Source organism: Rhinoderma darwinii, chromosome 9 (genome assembly GCF_050947455.1).
Source record: "Rhinoderma darwinii isolate aRhiDar2 chromosome 9, aRhiDar2.hap1, whole genome shotgun sequence".
In the NCBI taxonomy this organism is placed as follows: Eukaryota; Metazoa; Chordata; class Amphibia; order Anura; family Rhinodermatidae; genus Rhinoderma; species Rhinoderma darwinii.
The window spans coordinates 29,397,597-29,419,556 of record NC_134695.1 but is presented as its reverse complement, the minus strand read 5'-3'; the positions used below and the strand labels follow the sequence as shown (position 1 = coordinate 29,419,556).

Sequence of the window (21,960 nt, the reverse complement as noted above, 5' to 3'; positions counted from 1 at the left end):
AAATTCAATTTTAATCAATTTTTTTCTGTAACACAGAAGGTTTCACCAGAGAATCACTACCAAATATGTATTGCCCAGAATCTGCGGTTTTTAGAAATACTCCTCTTGCCTCTTTTTTATTAGAATATATTTTAGGCACCATGCCGGGTTTCAAGAGGTCTTTTGGTGCCAAAACAGTAGAAATCTCCCAAAAGTGACCCCATTTTGGAAACGATACCCCTCAAGGAATTAATTTATATGTGTTGTGACCATTTAGACCCTACAGTTGTTCCACAGAACTTATTTGAATTGGGCTGTGAATTAGAAAAAAAACTAATTATTTTACAATAATATGTCGTTTTGGCTCAATATTTCTTATTTTTACAAGGAATAAAATACCACATTTTGTTGCCCAATTTCTCCTGAGTGCGGCAAAGCCCCATTTGTGGTGATAAACTGCCATTTGGGCCCGTGGGAGGGCTCAGAAGGGAAGGAGCGCTATATGTTCTTTGGAGTCCAGATTTTGCTGGATTGGTTTTCGGGTGCATTTGTAGAGCCCCAGAAGTACCAGTACAGTTGAAACCCCCGAGAAGTTATATATATGCCATTTCAGTGTCCGATATATTGTGCCCAGCATGTGCCACCGGAGATATACACCCCATAAACTGTAATATGGGTTCTCCTGGGTACGGCAATACCCTACATGTGGCTGTTATTAGCTGCCTTGGCACACGGCAGGGCTCAGAAGGAAAGGACCACCATTTCGCCTACTGGAGCTTTTCTGATGCTAAGTCATGTATGCATAAGCCCCTTAGGTACCAGTACAGTTTAAACCCCCGAGAAGTGACCCATTTTAAAAACTGCACCTCTTAAGAGAATTGAAGCCTCCCTTCAAAATGTACCAGGGACTCATCAACAGAAATACACTTCTCGGGGGTGTATGCTTGGGAAAACCGGGCACTGAAATGGTCTGATAGGGGTCTCAGTTTATACAGACGGTCAAAACTGGGGTCATCTCGGGGTGGGCACGGCTCATTATCAGCATAATGTAAGAAGCAAAGTATTGCCTCATAACGCATCCTGGACATGGCCATGCGGTACATCGGGGTGTGGTATAACATGTCTGTACTCCAGTAGGTCCTAATGGATGGCTTTTTCAGAAGCCCCATGTTCAAGAGCAGTCCCCAAAACTTGCCCAACTCTGCTGCGTCTACAGGAGTCCACCTGTGGGATTGGGCATAAAATGATGTAGGGTTCTTTGTTATATACTGTTGGGCATATAAATTTGTCTGGGACACCATAAACTCTATAAATTCATCCGTGAAAAAGAACTAGGGGATGCTTCCTCTTCATCACTGGATGAGGAGGTTGATAAATAAAAGAGAGGCAAGAAACGGATAGGCCTCTTCAAGAGAAAATGACCTTTGGGACATATTTTATTATTTATGTGTCACACGTGTAAATTGTGTGCTTAGACACGTGCATTGTGTATACAGCAACATGTGTTCTCTTGCACAGTACTTTTATTAGTACTTTTATTAGTACTAGTAGAAGCAATAGACTGCTACCTAAAACTTTTTTTTTGTTTTTATAGAACGATTCCCTGACACTAACAAACCCTAAGACTAGCTGAGATGCTGCAGATAACTAAATATTGAAACTTTTTTTTTTATATATATATATATTTAGACATATTTTTTTGGGGTGTTTTTTGTTTTTATAGAACGAGTGGACTTCCCTGACACTAAACCTAACTGGGGCAAGGGTTCCTAACACTAAACCTAACTAGATTTTATTTGAACTTCCCTGACACTAAACCTACGTAGATTATTCTGATCTTTCCTGACGCTAAACCTAACTACGGTGATGGGTGCCTGATACTAAACCTATCTAGATTATTCCGAGCTAACAACTGATTTTATGTGAACTTCCCTGACGCTAAACCTAACTACAGTGATGGATCCCTAACGCTAAACCTAACTACGGTAACGGATTCCTGACGCTAAATTCCCTGATGCTATATCTAAATACGCTTTTTGACGGTTTCCTGACACTAACTAAACATAATACTAAACTATATGCTGACTTTCTAAACTGATGTTTTTTTGGTTTTTATTATATTTTATAAAGAAAATAAAATTAAAAAATAATCTCCAGGGACCAAAATGTGGCCCTGAAGACTCAAAAGTGGTCAGTGATGGAGATCACTGACCAAAAACGTGTGTGACAAGGGGAACACAAGGACAGGAGTGAGAAGTGGATATAAGTTGGTAAAAGCAAACAAAATAAATGATATATTTGTTATTTTTTCTAACTGCTCTGACCGACTCTCTCCACAACCGTTCTCTTCGACTAACTAACTCCAACAGGGAGCGGGTGCAGCAGGATCTGAGGTCAAAGCAGGAAATTACGTATGCAATCGCTGCTATTGGACGGTCGTCAAATAAATAATCCTTCGTTATTAACGCACAAAAGTGGTTAAACAATCGATTTTTGATCGCTGCTACCATACACTGCTATACTTATGTATTGCAGTGCCTATTGCAGTGTATTATAATTTTTACCGGCTCCCATTAACTCTTGCACTAAGATGGCAGACCTGGGGACCTTCCAACCATTAGCACGTGATCGCGGGGGCACGCGATAGGGTTACAGAGGGGGCCGCCCTTTCTAATGGCTTAGATGCAACAGTCGCTATTAACAGAGGCATCTAAGTGGTTGAATGGCCAAGATTTTATCTCTGATGTAAAATGCAGCCAAGTATGGAGTGGATACAGTTATGTCATATGTCGATAAGGGGTTAATATCTCAGCTCTCCTTTATCCTCTACAATTATACTACCATCGTCATCTTTTAGAGGGCCAATACAATCAGATTTTTTTCTTTTTGGCATTTTTGTATTTTCTTTAAAAAATAGGGTTTATTTTCATGTTGTTAGCGATTCTCTTTTTTTTGTGGCTAAAGTTGATTTCATTTTTACATTTCCTATTGAGATCTTTGTAAGTCTGGAATTATTTTTCTCAACCCTCAGCCTTCAATGTTTTGAATGCTTTTTTTGTCTTATTATATTTAGTTTTTCCCTATTCATACATATTGGTCTCCTTTTATTCCTAGACATTTTGTTACCAGAGGGTATAAACTTACTAAATGATTCATGTAATAGATCCTTAAAAACTTCCCATATAGCTTCAGTATCCCTATTTACCATTACATGATCCCATTCTACCAGATAAAGGGCATGGTCTTGCTTACCCGAAACCCCGCTAATTTACGGTGGCCAATGGCCAAATGATTTTGCCGGTGAGCTTAGTTGATTGAATTTTGCTTTCCTAAAGTTCCCAATTTTTGTAGCTCCCCTTTGTACTCTTTTGTGACATAAAAAAGTTCTTCCTAAGTTGTGCCTTCCCCTCCCAATCTGTAAATTGCAGTGGGATAGGGTAGCAAGTAAATAATTGCGGCACAAAGTGCTCTATCCCTTTAATGAAAAATGATACTGCAGTAATAAAGAGTTTGGGTGGACTTTCCAGAAATCCCTATTCTGTAATACGCCGACATCTTCTCTTTGCTTTTTCCAGTATTCCTATCTTGCCCTCAGGACACAGATGGTGCTGAAATTGTACAGCAGCCTCAAGCAACGTATATATTTTTTTGGAATTGGTGTTCATCATTATTTAAATCAGAAATTTTAAGCAGTTCGACAATTAAGAATAGTAACATCAATGATATAAGGTCTGTCATATTTTTGGGGTTCTCTTCAGAGCATGCATAGTATATGTTCGAGTACATTTTCACAGAAGGCAATCTGGAAAACAAGAAAAATGGCGTGAATAAATTGGTATAATAAAGCCATATGACAGTTCTTGTGCTGGAACTTAAAAAGGTTATATAACAGATTCTCGCTATGTCTGCTTTGTGATTGGGACTGTTGCCACCTAGCAGCAGTTGTACAACAGTAAGACACACATGGTAGTTATCCTCATAAAATGCTCCCTGCTGTCAAGGTTTTGCTTTTCACTTCATAATTTTCAAAAGTAAAGACATCCATCGGGACATCTTTACTATGAGGGGTAAAGAGATTTCTTGATGCTGCTCACAGAACCACAGATGCAGAAGCGGAAGAACTCCTCACTTAACTAACATCTTTGCCATCTCTGCGTCTCATAAAATTAAAAATGCATCAATAATTGACCTCAAGCACTACTATATATAGGTCAGAATGGGTTCCGCAGACCGGCCAGATCCTCTACATTAGACTCAATCAATAGTGCTGGAGATTTAGGGCACAGCTTTGCATAGGCAAATATAAAATTGTCCTTCATAGTCATTTATTGCAAAAAAATAAAATAGTCTATGTTGTACAGATGAGAAAAGGAATCCAGTAGCCTTTAGGCCTTATTCACACGAAAGTGTTATACGTCCGTGATTTTAACGTGCGTCGCACAAACCTATGTTAGTGAATGGGGCCGTTCAGACTGTCAGTGATTTTCACGCTGCATAAAACTTACCACATGTCCTATACTTGCCCGTGTTTCACGCAGCACACACCCATTGAAGTCAATGGGTGCGTGCAAATTGCGCACGGCACACGGAAGCACTTCCGGTTGAAGCGCGTGAATAGCGCTACAGCTGGTAAAGAAGAGAAGGGAAACATAAAATCCCCTCCTTCTTTACTGTGTTGTCACATAAAAATGGAGTGTCATAATGATGCCGACTGCGTGAAAATTACGCAGCCACGCACCATATACACGTGTCACACTGAACTTTTGCACGCGCAAAATGGACACGTTCGTGTGAATAAGGTCTTAAGCTGAGGCTACATGGGGGACTCTTTTTTGTGCAACTTTCCAATTTTCACAGTAAAGTTATAGCTAACAGTCCACAGAAGTGCACTCAGTATAACACAACTAAAAGCATTATTCTGGACTGCAGCTGTTTCTTAATAGATTAAGGTTGTCAAGTTTAGAAAACCCATTTTCATATTCCCTGTTAGAAAATTCTTAGTTAATAGAGGGGGGTACCCTGTTTAGGATTCTCATCTCTTATACAGAGTTACATACAGCGTCTGTTGCTCTGGTGGATCCTGCATTACACAGACAACCCATTGTTTTTAATTGTATATATACAGCTCACGTCGGGTGGGAGTAGGGAGCGGGCTCACTGGCTGAGCTCGCTCCAAGGAACGACCGTGTCGGCTGTATCTCTCAGCTGACACCAGTGCAGCGGGCGGAATACCGATCATTTAAACCCTTTAATGCAGCAGTCAATAACGACCGCGGCTCTTAAATCGTTAGAAACGAGTGGCCCCCTGTAACATTGCAATGGCCACCTGTGATGCAATCACGGGGTGCCAATGATTAGAATAGCAGCCTGGGGATGAATGAAGCCCTGCTGGAGAGTCAGTATAACAATACACTGAAATACATTAGCATTGTAGTATATCATGCAAGCGATCCAACAATCGCTGGTCCAAGTCCCCTATGAGGGCAAGTAAAAAAAAGTTCAATACAGTAAAATAAAGTTTTTTTTAATTTATACAAAGAAGATATATTAAAAGTAAAAAAAAAAAAAAACCTTTTCCCATTTTCCCACAAGCACAATGTCATTTTTTTTTAAAATTAACACAACTGGTATGGCCACGTCCGTAGAAGTCTGAATTATTACAATATACCATTATTTAGCCCACATAGTGAACGCCATAGAAAATGAAAACGCCAGAATCTCTGTTTTTTGGTCACTTCATCTCCCACAAAAAATGGAATAAAAAGTTATCAAAAAGTCTCATGTACCCCAAAATGGTACCAATGGAAACTACAGCTTGCTCCGCAAAGAATAAGCTCTCATACCGCTCAATCGAGGGAGAAAAAAGTTATGGCTCTCAGAATGTGGTGGCAAAACTCAAATTGTATTTTTAACAATCATTTTTTTCCTTGTAAAAGTAGTAAACCATAAAAAACGAAATAAATTTGGTATCACCGTAATCACATTGGCCCGCAGAATAAAGTTAACATGCTACTTTTACTGCATGCTAAATTTGAGGAATCACTATTTTTTTCCTATTCCACCCCACAAATATTTTTTGCCAGTTTCCTACTATATACACTACCGTTCAAAAGTTTGGGGTCACCCAGACAATTTTGTGTTTTCCATGAAAACTAACACTTATATTTATCAAATGAGTTGCAAAATGACTAGAAAATATAGTCAAGACATTGACAAAGTTAGAAATAATGATTTTTATTTGAAATAATAATTTTCTCCTTCAAACTTTGCTTTCGTCAAAGAATGCTCCATTTGCAGCAATTACAGCATTGCAGACCTTTGGCATTCTAGCTGTTAATTTGCTGAGGTAATTGGGAGGTATTTCACCCCATGCTTCCAGAAGGCCCTCCCACAAGTTGGATTGGCTTGATGGGCACTTCTTGCGTACCATACGGTCAAGCTGCTCCCACAACAGCTCTATGGGGTTGAGATCTGGTGACTGCGCTGGCCACTCCATTACAGATAGAATACCAGCTGCCTGCTTCTTCCCTAAATAGTTCTTGCATAATTTGGAGGTGTGCTTTGGGTCATTGTCCTGTTGTAGGATGAAATTGGCTCCAATCAAGCGCTGTCCACAGGGTATGGCATGGCGTTGCAAAATGGAGTGATAGCCTTCCTTATTCAAAATCCCTTTTACCTTGTACAAATCTCCCACTTTACCAGCACCAAAGCAACCCCAGACCATCACATTACCTCCACCATGCTTGACAGATGGTGTCAGGCACTCTTCCAGCATCTTTTCAGTTGTTCTTCGTCTCACAAATGTTCTTCTGTGTGATCCAAACACCTCAAACTTCGATTCGTCTGTCCATAACACTTTTTTCCAATCTTCCTCTGTCCAATGTCTGTGTGCTTTTGCCCATATTAATCTTTTCCTTTTATTAGCCAGTCTCAGATATGGCTTTTTCTTTGCCACTCTGCCCTGAAGGCCAGCATCCCGGAGTCGCCTCCTCACTGTAGACGTTGACACTGGCGTTTTGTGGGTACTATTTAATGAAGCTGCCAGTTGAGGACCTGTGAGGCATCTATTTCTCAAACTAGAGACTCTAATGTACTTGTCTTGTTGCTCAGTTGTGCAGCGGGGCCTCCCACTTCTCTTTCTACTCTGGTTAGAGCCTGTGTGTGCTGTCCTCTGAAGGGAGTAGTGCACACCGTTGTAGGAAATCTTCAGTTTCTTGGCAATTTCTCGCATGGAATAGCCTTCATTTCTAAGAACAAGAATAGACTGTCGAGTTTCACATGAAAGCTCTCTTTTTCTAGCCATTTTGAGAGTTTAATCAAACCCACAAATGTAATGCTCCAGATTCTCAACTAGCTCAAAGGAAGGTCCGTTTTATAGCTCCTCTAAACAGCAAAACAGTTTACAACGGTGCTAACATAATTGCACAAGGTTTTTCAAGTGTTTTCTAATCATCCATTAGCCTTCTAACACAGTTAGCAAACACAATGTACCATTAGAACACTGGAGTGATGGTTGCTGGAAATGGGCCTCTATACACCTATGTAGATATAGCATTAAAAACCAGACGTTTGCAGCTAGAATAGTCATTTAGCACATTAACAATGTATAGAGTGTATTTCTGATTAATTTAATGTTATCTTCATTGAAAAAAACTGTGCTTTTCTTTCAAAAATAAGGAAATTTCTAAGTGACCCTAAACTTTTGAACAGTAGTGTATATGGTACAATAAATGGTGCCGTGAAAATATACAACTCATTCTGCAAAAAACAAGCCCTCATACGGCTATACAGATGGAAAAATAAAAAGGTTATTGGTTTTAGAAGGTGGGGATGAAAAAACATAAGTGAAAATACAAAAAATAGCTGTGGCGCAAAGGGGTTAATGGGAACGGTGTAATGCTTAGTTTCCCCTGTGGTGAAACTGTAGGGAAATGAAACACTTACTGCCAGGCTCTTGCACAGATTAAAACTATTCACTGGGGTTCCCAGCTTATTTTCAAGGGACCGTTGTAATAGTTCTGGTTCTTAGGTCTAGAATCCAAAAGGCGAGACAACAACACAGTTCACAATAATAGTCAGTAGCAATGCCGAGTTCGCAGCACCTTTTGCAGTTGCGCTTCAAGGAGTTTCACTTCAAGGAGTTGCACTTCAAAGAATTGTAGTGCAGCAAGCTGGAATAACGAATAGTCATAATTGGGATGGCACAAGCTAACCAGTCTAAGGAATCCTCTGGTCTTTAATCTGAATCCCCGCAAGAGGTCCAAGGATAGCCGCCAAATGACGGATGTGCTGCAGGTTAAGAAGTACAATGGAGAGAGATGAGCTGTGGTCAGATGTATCCACAGTTTGGTACACAGAAGCGAGAGATCAGCCGTGGTCAGACGTATGCAGAGTTCGTTACACAGGAGAGCAATAGTGGTAAAGCACAGGAAAGCTGGATCACTAGCTAGCCTGAATAATCAGTCACAGGAAGTACAAAGCTTTGGGAAAATATAGGGCAGAATTTACTGTGATTGGTGCATAGCAGATGCAATCGACAACTATTACCAAGAGCAGCAAACATATGGCTGGGACAAAGCTAGAACAAGCAAGGCTCTCTGTAGTAGGTAAGACGGGGAAGCAAGGCAAGACAGGGGAGTCCATAGTTCAAGTCCAGGAAGTTCAGTTCCTCACACAGGAATTCTCCAAACTAGACTTAAAATTGAAAAGTCGCATTACAAAAAGTCTCCATGTAGCCCTAGGAGCATAAGCAACAGAAAATCTAAGATAGTCAAGAAATCTGCCATTCATCTTTTGGTTTGTGGCCCAAAATGTTATAAAATGTTCGTTTTAGAAGCATTTATATCTATTATGTATATACATCTGACCATGTGATTTTTAGCAGATTGAACTTCAAAGGCCTCCTATACACATATTTTTTTTTTGGTGCATATAAAAGACCATTTGTGTGAACTTTATCTAAAAGCTTGAAAGTTAAAGGATAGTATGCCTTTTTCTTTTATTAATAAAGCTGTCGAGTCTGAAAATTAATAAATACATAATAAATACATTTGTAATGTATATCAGTTTCTACTTTTATATATAAAGCCATTAATGTGAATAATAGATATTTTCATTCTGGTTGAAATGGCTGCATCTAGGAATAGATAGATAGATAGATAGATAGATAGATAGATAGATAGATAGATAGATAGATAGATAGATAGATAGATACTATAAAAACTATAGATATTATTGGTAATATTACTTTACTTGACAGCAGGGGCATAACTAGGAAAGACTGGGCCCCATAGCAAACTTTTGACTGGGCCTTTCTACCCTCCACTGGGTGCCACACACATCCCCCTTGTAGATAGTGCCCCCTGTAGATTGTGCATACAGACCTCTTGTAGACTCTGCCATACAGCTCCCTGTAGATAGTGCCATACAGCCCCCATAGATAGTGCCATACAGCCCCCCCTTAGATTGTGCCATACAGCCCCCCCTTAGATTGTGCCTTACAGCCACTGCCATAGATAGTGCCATACAGCCCCTTATAGATAGTGCCATACAGCCCCCATTAGACTCTGCCATACAACCCCCTGTAGATATTGCTATACAGCCCCCACTGTATATTGTGACATACAGCCCCCTGTAGATAGTGCCACACAGCCCACCCATAGAAAGTGCCCCACCCTCTTGTAGACAGTGCCATACAGCCACCCTTGTAGATAGTGACCCGTACCTCCCTCTTGTAGATACAGCCCCCCACCTCCCCTTGTAGATAATTCCCTACAGCCCCCACCTCCCCCTTGTAGACAGTGCCCCCCAAACAAATAAAACAAAAAATATATACTCAAGTAGGCCGACGGGATTCTTGCATAGGCCGGCGTGATCCAGTGACATCATCACGCTGGCCTGCACAGGGATCGTGTCCCCGTGCCTGTCCCAGCTGTGCCATAGTGTTTAATAGTATCTATCCCAAGGATGCAGATACTATTGAATGTCGTGTTACTACCGCTATAGCAGCCATAGCGTCTGCTAGTGGCGCCACCGGGCATGGGGGTCCGTGCCAGTGCTTGCCACGGGCCCGGTAGTTACAGCGGTAGTTACACCACTGCTTGACACTCACTTCTGATTATTTAAGGTTGACATTTCATCTCTGACACATTTAGAGTATGCAAATGTTGCACCACTTTATTACTATTAATAATAATAATAATAATAATAATATTTAGTTGATAAAAATGTTAAAATAAATTAATATGTAATAAAAATAAAGATGAGAAATAACTTTGAAGGAAATCTTTCAGCAAATGTCACATAGCTCTGTCTTCTGCTGTGTGCTCCGCACTTTAAGCGAGCAGTTATAATGACCTGATATTTGCTCGGTTATCGTCCAGAGAATCATTATTCCACTTGAATGGAAACATATTTAATTTGTATCAAATGCTGCATTAAGTCAGTGTGAGGCAATCTGCAATATGCCAGCTGCTGATGAACTACATCTCCCATTGTGCTCGCAACAGCTGATAGGCTGAATGTGACCCATCTCTGTTAAATATCTGTAGTACATGACATAATGTATGTAATAGTAGTAGTGTCATCTAGAAGAATTAAACAGATCAGTGCTTCTCAATCATGTTGAGCTGCAATACTAAGTTGTAGTGACCCATTTTGCATGAAGTCCAATTACTACTAAGGTCACCTTAAAATTGTAAGACAGAACTGTGATCCTAAAACCAAGTACATTACTGGAATAGACTGTAGGAAAACTAGCCTCATCAGCTGATAACAAATGTTCCTGTGACCGATAATATCACAGGCATATAATGCCGCATATCATATATAAGGTTATTAAAAAAACAAAACCTGTAGTTTTACATTACCAAGTAAATTATAATATTTATTTTTTATTGCTTATATCGCGTTGTAAGCAAAACTATTTCCAAATGGTCAAAGAGTTAGTGTTTCTATACTTGATTTTTTTTTATTATACTTTAAATGTGTAAACTTTTATAATACTGTATGTAAAAAATAGGCAGCTCATGGCCCTATACGACCTCCGATTCGTACGAAACGTTAATATGGCACATATAGACTTCTATGATTTCATATGTAGACAGAGGCTGACCGAGGTTTCTATGGTATGATGTATCGGATGCCGTACTACATAGGTATTCTCCCCAAAAGCATAACTTCAAGAGGGGAATATCTCCTTAGGTCAGTGCTCTACAGAGGCACCAATACAGTGGCATACAGAGTGCCTACGATTCCTTATAACAGAGTCCTGAGACTCCGTCTGCCAACGTATTCAGGCTGTGCACAAGGCGTAAAGCTCAACTTTAGCAAAATATACCTTGTCTACAAATAATCATACATAGATATGTTTGTATCTTGAATATATCAAAATCTGAAAATACCATTGTTCCAATGAGAAGTTCTTCCTACAATTACAGTAAAAAGTATTTAATGACTGACAAATTGCATCAATATTACAGGGAATATAATAGGCAAGAAATAAGGTGACGTAACTCCCAATGAACTATACAGTTTCCGAACTTTCAATACATGACAAATAATAGTGTGATGGTGTTACATATAAACTATACTGAAGTTTCACTGTCACATATGTTGAAATACTATACAGATGCAGTATAGCTGAACTTATCATTTAAGATTTATCATTGATCTTTTTGCGTTTTTCACTAGGCAATTTTTGCTTCGAAGGATTAGCATTTTGTGTCAACAGGCCTGTATGTGAAAGGATCACAGTTCTGGAGATATGTGAGATAAAATAGTAAACATAAGGGCAAACATGTCTATAGACTATCTGTCCTTGTGAAAAAAAAAATCCAGCCAGAGAAGGTTGGTATTAGGGACAAATAGATTCCGCAACTTCTCAGCGAAAGGAGTTAAGACAAACTCTATTACACGCAAAGAACGGCAAAGAATCTGTGATTTAAAAAATGTATTCCGGTTATTTGGTGAACATTTCCATTAGGATCACTCAAGCAGCTGGTGGGAAGGAAACCTTCTTCCACAGGACGAAGAGCTTAATTGTATGTAAATGTCGCAATGACATGCCGCCGATGATGATAAGTTATACGAAATATCGTTAAAACTTTGTCAGAAACTATCAGTCTATAACAATAATTGACCAGTGTGTATACAAGCCTATAGAAAAACCCTTCATTGCAGCTCTCCTGCAGCAAGTATTATTTTGGGTTTGTCATTGAGAAGGGACCATTCTTGAATTAAAGTCAACAAGTGCTCAATATGTAAAAATTGGGGAATGTTTTATCCCCATAATAGTCACCGCTATATTTTTTATATTGAATAATTTTTACTTACATTTATATTTACCTAATTAAACATAAAACGTGCATAATAGATTCAAAGAGAAAAAAAACACGAAAAAGGACTAACAGAACAAATGTCCCTTGTTTTTATGATTTGTCATACCTGCTTATGTCTTCCAGCAGTGCTGTTGACTTGTAAATTATTATGTTACCGCTGTATATCGACTCTATATTAGAATATCGTCTTTTAATATGTCTTAGTTGTTCCAATGGAACTCGGTGAACCTTCTTCCTTATCATTTACCAGGTCGGCAGCTCACAATCTTCAACAGCCAGGCGGTCATCAAGGTTGGCGGAAAGGACCAGGGACGTCCATTCCAGGGTCAAATATCGGGCTTGTATTACAATGGCCTAAAAGTGCTATCCCTCGCTGCAGAGAGTGACCCCAATGTCAGGACAGAAGGGAATCTAATGCTCGTTGGTGAGGTTCCATCAGTCATGACCACAGAGACTACAGCCACTACACTATTGGCTGACATGTCTACCACCATTATGGAGACAACTACAACCATGGCCACCACAACCACAAGGAAAGGGAGATCTCCAACCATGAGAGACAGCATCACACAGGTAAGCTAAATATAACATGCCATGACAAGTGTACTACGTATATGGCAATGGATTACAATATTATGTGTAAGTGTACTATTCACAAGCAAAATTGTAGAATTGCAACCACGGCTGGATCAAGGTTGGTGGAGCCCCATGACCAAATATTGAATCGGGGCCCTCACTTGCAGCAGTGTCACAACATTTCTTGATAACTTACTTGCTTCTGGGAGAGTCTGGGAAGGGCTTGAGCGAACTTGGGAGTGGAGGCCTTTAAGCAATTACCTATTTGGCCCCATTTAACCCTGCCATGTTTCCAATGTATCTGCACATTTATTAGTCTGGTTCTCTAATTTAATGCATCTTTAAAGGAGTTATCCGTGTTCCTATTTTTTTTCTTATGACTCCAGATTATACAAATGAACAAAACAAGCATTATTAACCTACCCTTTCCCCCCCCCCGGCAATCCAGCTTTAACGTTTCAGGGGCACTCCTGGCGATTGTTTACATACAGGCAACATGTGACCGCTGCAGCAAACCAGAGTGCTCAGCGGTGATAAATCGTACTTCTGAAAAAATTAAAGAAGTACAACACATGACCGTTGAGCCCTCTGATTGGCGGCAGAGGTGAATGTAAATAATCATCGGGAGTGCCGCCGAAGCATTTATTCTGGGTTGCCGGGGGAAAGGACTGGTAAGCACTGCTTGTTTTGTTAATTCATGTATTTGCGACCATTAAGAAAAAATTTTAGGAACCCGGATAACTGCTTTCATTTGACTTGATATTGATTTCAATAGCGTTTTCCATGATACTACTGTGTTGGTAAATCAGGGTTATGGAAATGTTAAACTAGCTCATACCTCAATGACAGCTCAAAAGACAATTTAAAGATGTTGCAGAAAATCATATTTTTCAATTCTATTTTTTTTTTTGTTTCTTTCAATGAAGATGTGCTATGAAAATGTATTTGTGAATCAAAATAAGTATTCTAAGGCCATATCGTGTGCTCTATTGTGGGTAATGGTATGCAATTTGTATCAATATCAATTTAAAACCTTTTGAAAACATATGGAAAAATGACAGTTTTATGTATGTTAGCTGTCATGTACTGTATGTGCGTTACACTTGGTTGGTTAGGATATTTCTTTATAAAAAAGAGAAGGTCATAAAAAGATCTTTGAGAGCTAAGTGGATATCAAAGCTATTCTGACATTGCTTCACCCTCATTAATTTACATGTTTGCTTTCTACCATTACACTATAGTGGATATAAAACACAATTATAACCAGTGTTAAAGGAGAAGTACTAAAAAAATTTATACTAAAACTTCATTGTATTATTTAAAAATCGTAATTAAGATTTTGAAATTTTTTAATATTTTGTTAGTAATTAGAGTTTAATTTTATAGACTGCCCATGAAAAGGGCTTCCGTACCTGTGCCCTCATGACAACACTGCCGGACTCTGTGCTTTTGCAGTCTCAGAGCAACCAGTCACAATACATTTTTATTTTGTTCCTAGAACAAGTAAAAAGAGAAATTCACATTCTGATTGGCTGTTAGAAAGACCAAGTGCAGATGTATTTCTCAAAGATGGCCTGTAACTTCTCCCTTAAGGGTACAGAGTTCCGAGTTCCCTTTTATAACAGCAGGCGGGGATAAATTAAAATAAATAGTTTATAGCATCTGAATCCAACAATCTGAGCTGATTCATATCCTAATATATCTTTGTCGGTGTGTGTATATATAATATATATATATATATATATATATATATATATATATATATATATATACACACACATACACATACATACATACATACACACACACATATATATATAGTCTTGCTCTCTCTCTACACATACTATAGTGGAACTGACAAAGGGTAACCAGTTCACCAGAAGCGCATCCACTACCAGACTTGGCACTAGCTGCCGATTCATCAAGGGGTGGTAAGCTAGCCCTGCAATGCCCATGAAGGAACTAGGGCCCTACCTAAAGCAGATAAACCCACTATCAGGAACCTAGCTAGCAGACTCTTGAGTAAACCTTGTTGGCTGAAAAGATATCTTGCTTTGAGGTGGCAGAATTTTATAATTTAAAGGGGTTTTACTACCAGGGACTTTTATGACATATCCACAGGATATGTCATAAATGTCAGATAGATGCGAGTCCCACCTCTGAGTCCCTCACCTATCTCTAGAACGGGGTCCGCAAAACCCCGTCCCTGATGGGAAAACCCCTTTAACTTTACGGCTATGCAGGGGATTTGGAGCTCTGAAACAGAAAACTAGAGCTCCAACTTCTTTGAAGATATATTGTATAAAGAAATCAATAAACTTAGCATGTTGGACCTATTGAGATAATAACAAAAACAAAATGTTTTTCAATGGTGGACGCTTACTTTAAACTTTCATTCTTGTTCAATTCGTACTAATATAATAGTATTGATGATAGTAGTAGTAGTAGTATTAGTAGTAGAAGAAGTGAATTAGCTGTTGCTGGATGAGTATTTTTTATCTCCTGTTTAAAGAGGCTATGTCACCAGATTATGTGTCATATCTCCTACATAATCTGATCGGCGCTGTAATGTAGATAACAGTGGTTTTTATTTTGAAAAACTATCATTTTTGAGAAAGTTATGAGCTAGTTTAGATTTATGCTAATGAGTTTCTCAATGGACAACTGGGCGTGTTTTTACTTTTTACCAACTGGGCGTTGTACAGAGGAGTGTATGACGCTGACCAATCAGTGACTAATCAGTGTCCTACACTTCTCATTGTTCCAGCCCAGCATGATCCACAGCACAGTGTGATTGTGCAGTGAAAGAAGTAAACATGCCCAGTTGCTAAAAACACAACACACGCCCAGTTGGAAATAAGAGAAAACACGCCCAGTTGTCCATTAGAAAGGCTCATTTGCATAAATATAAAATTGCTCATAACTTAGCCAAAAATGATCGTTTTAAAAAAGAAAAAAAAAACGTTACTGTTATCTACATTGCAGCGCCGATCACATGCAATAGGAGATAGGGATTTGATAATCTGGTGACAGAGCCTCTTTAACTGAAATTTGAAATAAAGTCAGAAGTCTAGAGCAAGTCACTGAAAATGGGATCCAATTGACTACATACTATATCACAGAGAAGGCCATACTTACTGATAAAAGCAGGATAAAACACCAGTTCCCAGCAGGATGCAGACAAGCCACAATCTTATATGGGAGGAGGTTGCGCCGGTGCAAATACTTATGAACATCCACTTTCACACCTACTATTCATGAGGAGGGCGGGTGCTTAGTATTATAATTCTACACAGATAAGGCTCCTATAAGGTGCCAGTCACATGGTTACATATAGGTTATAGTGCCCTATATTGGCTAACATCCTACTGGTTGCGCCCATACTATTAGATCAGACGGGCTGCCCAGCACCTTTTCAGTACACCTCCAAAGTACTGACACCCCATTCTCACCCATTCTCAGTAGTCTACATAACTTAAAGGAGTATTCCCCACCTTAGGCATTTATGGAATATCCACAACTCTGGAACCCGCACCTATCTGGAGAACCAAAATACCCTGACCCAATATCTTCCTGAGGCGGCTGCTGGCCACCACATCAAGGCAGAGACTCAGTGGAGAGGTGGCCAGAATACAGAAACAGCATAGCTTGATATGCTATTTTGTTTCTGTAACTCTCATTTACTTCTGGTAGTTATGAAGACATCGTATCACAGCTCTTTACTGAGTCTCGTCTGGATTAGGCGGCCAGCGTCTGCCTTACCAGACAGGGTCAGGGGACCCCTTTTCTCCAGATGGGTGCAGGTCCCAGACCTGGCACCTGCATCTATCAGACATTTATGTCATATCAGGATTATTTCTTTCTGCAACCAAAGATATTTCAGTCCAAAATTGTTTAAATTCATTAAAATTCCTTTTTTCCCAATTTTCAAGATCTTTGCTTGCGGTCAGTAAATGGAAAAATTCTACATTGAGAGGCTGAAAGCCATACAAACCTAATACTAACTAAAGTAATCTTGGTCACAAAAAGTGCAAATGACTTGAAGACTAGGGTGTTAACTAGCAAAATTTTACTGATTTACTGTTTTTACATTTGCACTATTCCCATGTCTACAGTGATTTTGTTATTTTTTGGGGGTTGTTGTAGAAAGTACTCACTGCTGACACCATGTGGTTAAAATAATTATTACAAGTAAAGTGAGCAGCTGAAGATTGAAGTTATAGAAAACTCTTTATATCTTTATCTACCTTTGATATACATTGCATTCATTTTAGTCATATATGTAGTACAATTCTGTCTAGCGCTGTTTATTCATTCTTCTTTGATGTTTCCAATGTACCTGAGATCCATAAAAATTGTAGTACAAATTTCATAGGAAGCTAGTTAACTATTTATTACATTTTAGAACAGGGTAGCAAAGTGGGGAAAGGACACATAAATTGTAAGCATCCTACATAAACACAGAAATTAGGCTGTGGTGCAGAATTTTCCCTCCGCAGCATGCTCATTATGTTGCGGAGAAGCAGCGGAATTTCACTGCGGATTTCAGCCTTTGCAATGCAAAAACTGAAATCTGTGGCAAGTCCGCTGTGATATCTGCAACATCTGAATTACCTGTCAAATATGCAAATGTTGCTGCAGATTCGTTGCGTAATTTCCCCGAATCTGCACCAACATTTGAAGCGGAAAAATTCTGCCACTTGTGAACGTGGCCTTATACTGCAACCGGAATCCATACATTTTGCTATATCACAGCAGTTATTTGAGATTGGACTGAAAATGACTGAAGTACTTCTAATGATCCTCCAGAAAACAAGGAGGTGGATACAGAAAAAATAGGTGGAAACATGAACATATTATAGGAGGTGTAATTAGGTGGTTTAACATGCACCCAAACTGTATTCCATCCGGTGCAGGGCCACAAATACCAAATGTACAGGGACCCTGTAGGTCCAACACTACATCAAAGGTTCCTGTATCTAAATAAGTCCTTAATTCTGTGCCAATTAATTTTCTGGTTTTTTTTTAGAAGATTTAGGTCAAATGCACACAATGCAGATTTTCGTGTTGGAAATCTGCAGCAAAATACAGTACCAACAACGTAAAAGAGATTTCAAGAAATCTCATTTACATGTTGCAGATTTTTTCTGCACGTAAATTTATCTTTTTAAAATCTGCAGCATGTCTTATTTTGCGTTTCCGCTTGTTCATTTTATCTGATTAGTTTAAAAAAAAAAACACACCAAAATCTGCAGCCTTAGGCCGCATGCACACGACCGTGCCCGCAATCACGGCCCGCGATTGCGGGCACGGCCGGCCGCCGACTGACACGGCCCGCAAAATGCAAAAGAACGGACATGTTCCATAATTCCCAGAACATTTCCACGGCACGGACACCCTTCCGTAGTGCTACGGAAAGGTGTCCGCGTTCAATGAAAGTGAATGGGTCAGTTTTTGCGGTCGTGTGCATGGGGCCTTAAGGTGCACCTATTTCCGCATCAAAAATGTAAAAATTGCACCAAAAAAACGCATTAAAAAACACACTATTAGGTGTGGATTCTCCCTGCGGATATACCTCTGGTTTTAATGCAAATTTTCTGCAACAAATTCAGCAATGTGTGCATTTAGCCTTAGGCTTTTTTCTTCTTTTACGGAACCCCAGGTCTGCCTTTAGTGAATCCCTGTTAGGCCATATTTGGCATAGCCGCGTCCGTAACGAGCCCAACTATAAAAAATAATTGAATGCGACGATGGAAGAACACAAAAAATTGTTTGGTCATTAAGGTCTAAAATAGGCTGGTCACTAAGGGGTTAAATTATGAAATTCTTTCTGCCTGCAGTTGCCACTAGGGGGGGGGGGGGTGACTACATGCAGATTTTACAGATTTCATTGAGTTCAATGGTAGATTTATAAATATATATGTAGTAAGCTTCACCTAGTGTTACCAGAAATTTTAAAGCGTTTTATTCCCACGATAGCTGGTTATGGCTCAAGTACTGAATTCCGTAACTTACTGATTTGTTGAGGTCTGATCTCCTGAACCCCTTAAGAACAAAGCAGCTGAATCTCCTTTGGCATTTCTCTGCACAGGACCCTAGAACCACTACTGTGCAGGGACTAAGAAAAAAATCTGAGGCGGCTGCTGTGCTGTACTACAGCCAAACCCTCTGGATTTTTTTTTAGTCAGATACCTCCTCTTATACCTGTCATTCTCTCGATTCCAGCGCTGTAGTGTTTATTATTTTGGCCTCCCCTATTGTCCCGCTACGGCCCCTGCTCTGCTTGGCATCTCATATGCTGATTTTGAGTAAAGGTACAGAGAGGAGACCTCATCTCTCCTCAGTAGGCGTTGTCTGCTGCCACACTGTGACGCTGTCCATTCAGAGTGGACAGCCTCACAGTGATGGAGAACACCCGCTCCAATTGGACAGTGTCACACTGATGGAGAACACCCGCTCCGATTAGACAGTGTCACAGTGATGGAGAACACCTGCTCCGATTGGACAGTGTCACAGTGATGGAGAACACCCACTCTGATTGGACAGTGTCAAAGTGATGCAGGAGGCAGCGTCTACTGAGGAGAAATGGTCTCCTCCTCTCTGTACCTTTACTCAAAATTCGCTTATTAGGCGCAGAGCGGAGCAGGGACTGTAGCGGGACAACAGGAGGGACAAACAAAATATTTACAGTGCTGGAATCAAGAGGATGCCAGGAATAAGGGGAAGTATGTGGCTTAAAAAAGAACATGACAAGTCCTCTTCAAAACGTGGGAAAAAAAACTTTATCTCTATGGCTGTTTCAAGGGAGAAAATGGACTTGGAGCCATGTCACAAAAAAAATGGAGCGCCAAGCCCTATTAATATATATTTTGCACAGGGCCCACACTTTCTGGCACAGGGCCTTCTGCTGTCTACCCCTGATCCAGTACCTTATATAGAGGTTTCATTTTTATGGAGTATAGTAGTTATCAAGCCCTCACAGATCTTCTTCTCTATTTAACCAAGTAATAGGATGATGACCTGTTACTAAGGAACATGCTTGTCCCAGCACATAACATCTTAAAATCTCAAGTGTCACTTAATCGCTAGACATTTCTTCGCAATCATGTTGTTCTGTACTTGATATTTCTAGGAAAAATGGTGTCACATACAGATGTGTTAGTTCCCAATATTATTTGTCTGTGTTTTTTTATTAACTCATTCCTGGAAGCTCATTCCTGGAAGCAGCAATGGTGTCATCCCCCAGGTTTTTAAAGCAATTATCTGGGATTTTAAAATTGATGGCCTATCCTTAGTATAGGCCATCAATATTGGATTGGTAGGGGTCCGACTCTCGGCACCTCCGCCAATCAGCTGTTTGAAGGGGCCGTAGCACTCGTTTGTACTTGCAAAAGGCATTATCTTCATAGTGGCTGTGCAAGGTACTGCAGTACTGTCCCACTCACTTAAATGGGAAAACGATACAATACCTTTGACATCTGCTATGAAAGTAACGACATGTGCAAGTACGAATGAAAATGAAATCCATGTAAACAATAAAGAGGCTGCGGCGCTCGTACAAGCACCATGGCCCTTTCAAACTGCTGATCGGTGGGGGTCTCAAGAGTCGGACCCCATCTCATCTAATATTGATGACCTATTGTAATGGATTGGCCATCGGATTGAAAATCCCGGATGACCCCTTTAATTCATTCTCTGAATGTGATTAAAAAGGTGTATATGGTTTATTTAATATATACAAACTGTTTACATGAAACAATTCATTGATTTAGTAAACTAGGGAGTATCATCTACGCACTGAGGTAAGCGGCTGCGAAAGAGAGATCTTGACAAGTTTAATCCCCTCATCACTGATTAACAACTAGCTGCCCTCCCATGGCACGAATCATCAACCCTCGCCTGCCATTATCCTTGCTTGGCATTTCGACCAATGGATCCGTTGCTCTAGGGTCTCTGTATCAGAAAAAAGAAAGATTTGATAACATTGCATTTAATCTGGAAACTGTCTACCATTATTCTGTTGGAGTTTTATGCTGTCATGTAACAATAATACTGTGGACACTTGGTTTACTGTATTTGAGGATATGTGTTGAGATCTGTTCCAGGGACCCGGCACCATGTCACTCAGTCTAATAACTTGTCTTTTCCATTCTTTTCGTCTTCAGTGAAGAGACATCAATTAATGCAATCAGCCTTAGCTACATTTATTAAATTCCTCTCAAGTAGCAGGATAAGTAGAAGGATCCCTTAAGTGTCCTCGGAGTGTATGGGTCCACATGATAACACTCCCTGAAACAAGTGTGATTTAAGGATCTTGTAATAGATTTTGTAAGTGGGAGATACTATTATTCTTAAATCCACTGCTGTCTCAGCAGAAACAATGACAAGGCTTCTCCTCGAAGCATCATACATTTTTTCCCTGCAGTTATTTCTCACTATTTATTCAAATTATATGACATATATTTGCTTCATCACTACATCATATTTTCAGCTAGGATATAAATCGTTTTCATAAGATGTTCTATATATAATATGCAATATTAAGGGCTTTAGAATAGGGTCCACGCTTCATAATTGGTGGAATTACTGAGAATTTATATTTTGTCCTTTTCACAAATTACTGGAATAAGAAACAGCTTGTGAAAAGCTTTTTTTTTTTTCAATTCTAACAGAACCAAAATTGTCGAAGGAACTAAATGAAATTGTATTTCTACGCTCCCTAAGAAAAATCGAATGTAACAAAAGAGATAAATGTTGTAGAATTTGGGATCTAGAAATACAAAGCCATAAATATCCCTTTTATTCACCCTGTTCTATTGTTCTCCAAATGCCCCTAAAGGCAGGAACATCTCTATAGCCAGTGGTCTCTCAATATTCACCCTAGTGAAGCACACCAAATGTTTGAAGAGCAAATTCTACCCAAATCATCAGGCCGAAATTATCTTTTTGGTTTGATGCAAAATAACAAATAGACAACAGCTAAATCCATTCTCCCCCAATGAATCTTAAATCCAGTGTGTGTCCTTTCACAGTATAACAAGGTGAAAAGTCATCAACAACGTCAAAA

The 21,960-nt window shown here is 39.6% G+C and overlaps 1 protein-coding gene across 17 annotated transcripts in view; it reads left to right on the top strand.

Annotated features, from left to right (window-relative positions):
- Positions 1 to 21,960, top strand: part of NRXN2 (neurexin 2) — a 760,118-nt gene that overhangs the window by 663,678 nt on the left and 74,480 nt on the right. For all 17 annotated transcript variants that reach the window (XM_075837456.1, XM_075837449.1, XM_075837451.1 and 14 more), the window contains one exon: positions 12,568 to 12,890. In XM_075837456.1, the coding sequence (XP_075693571.1) occupies positions 12,568 to 12,890 (323 nt within the window). The remainder of the gene's footprint in view (positions 1 to 12,567; positions 12,891 to 21,960) is intronic.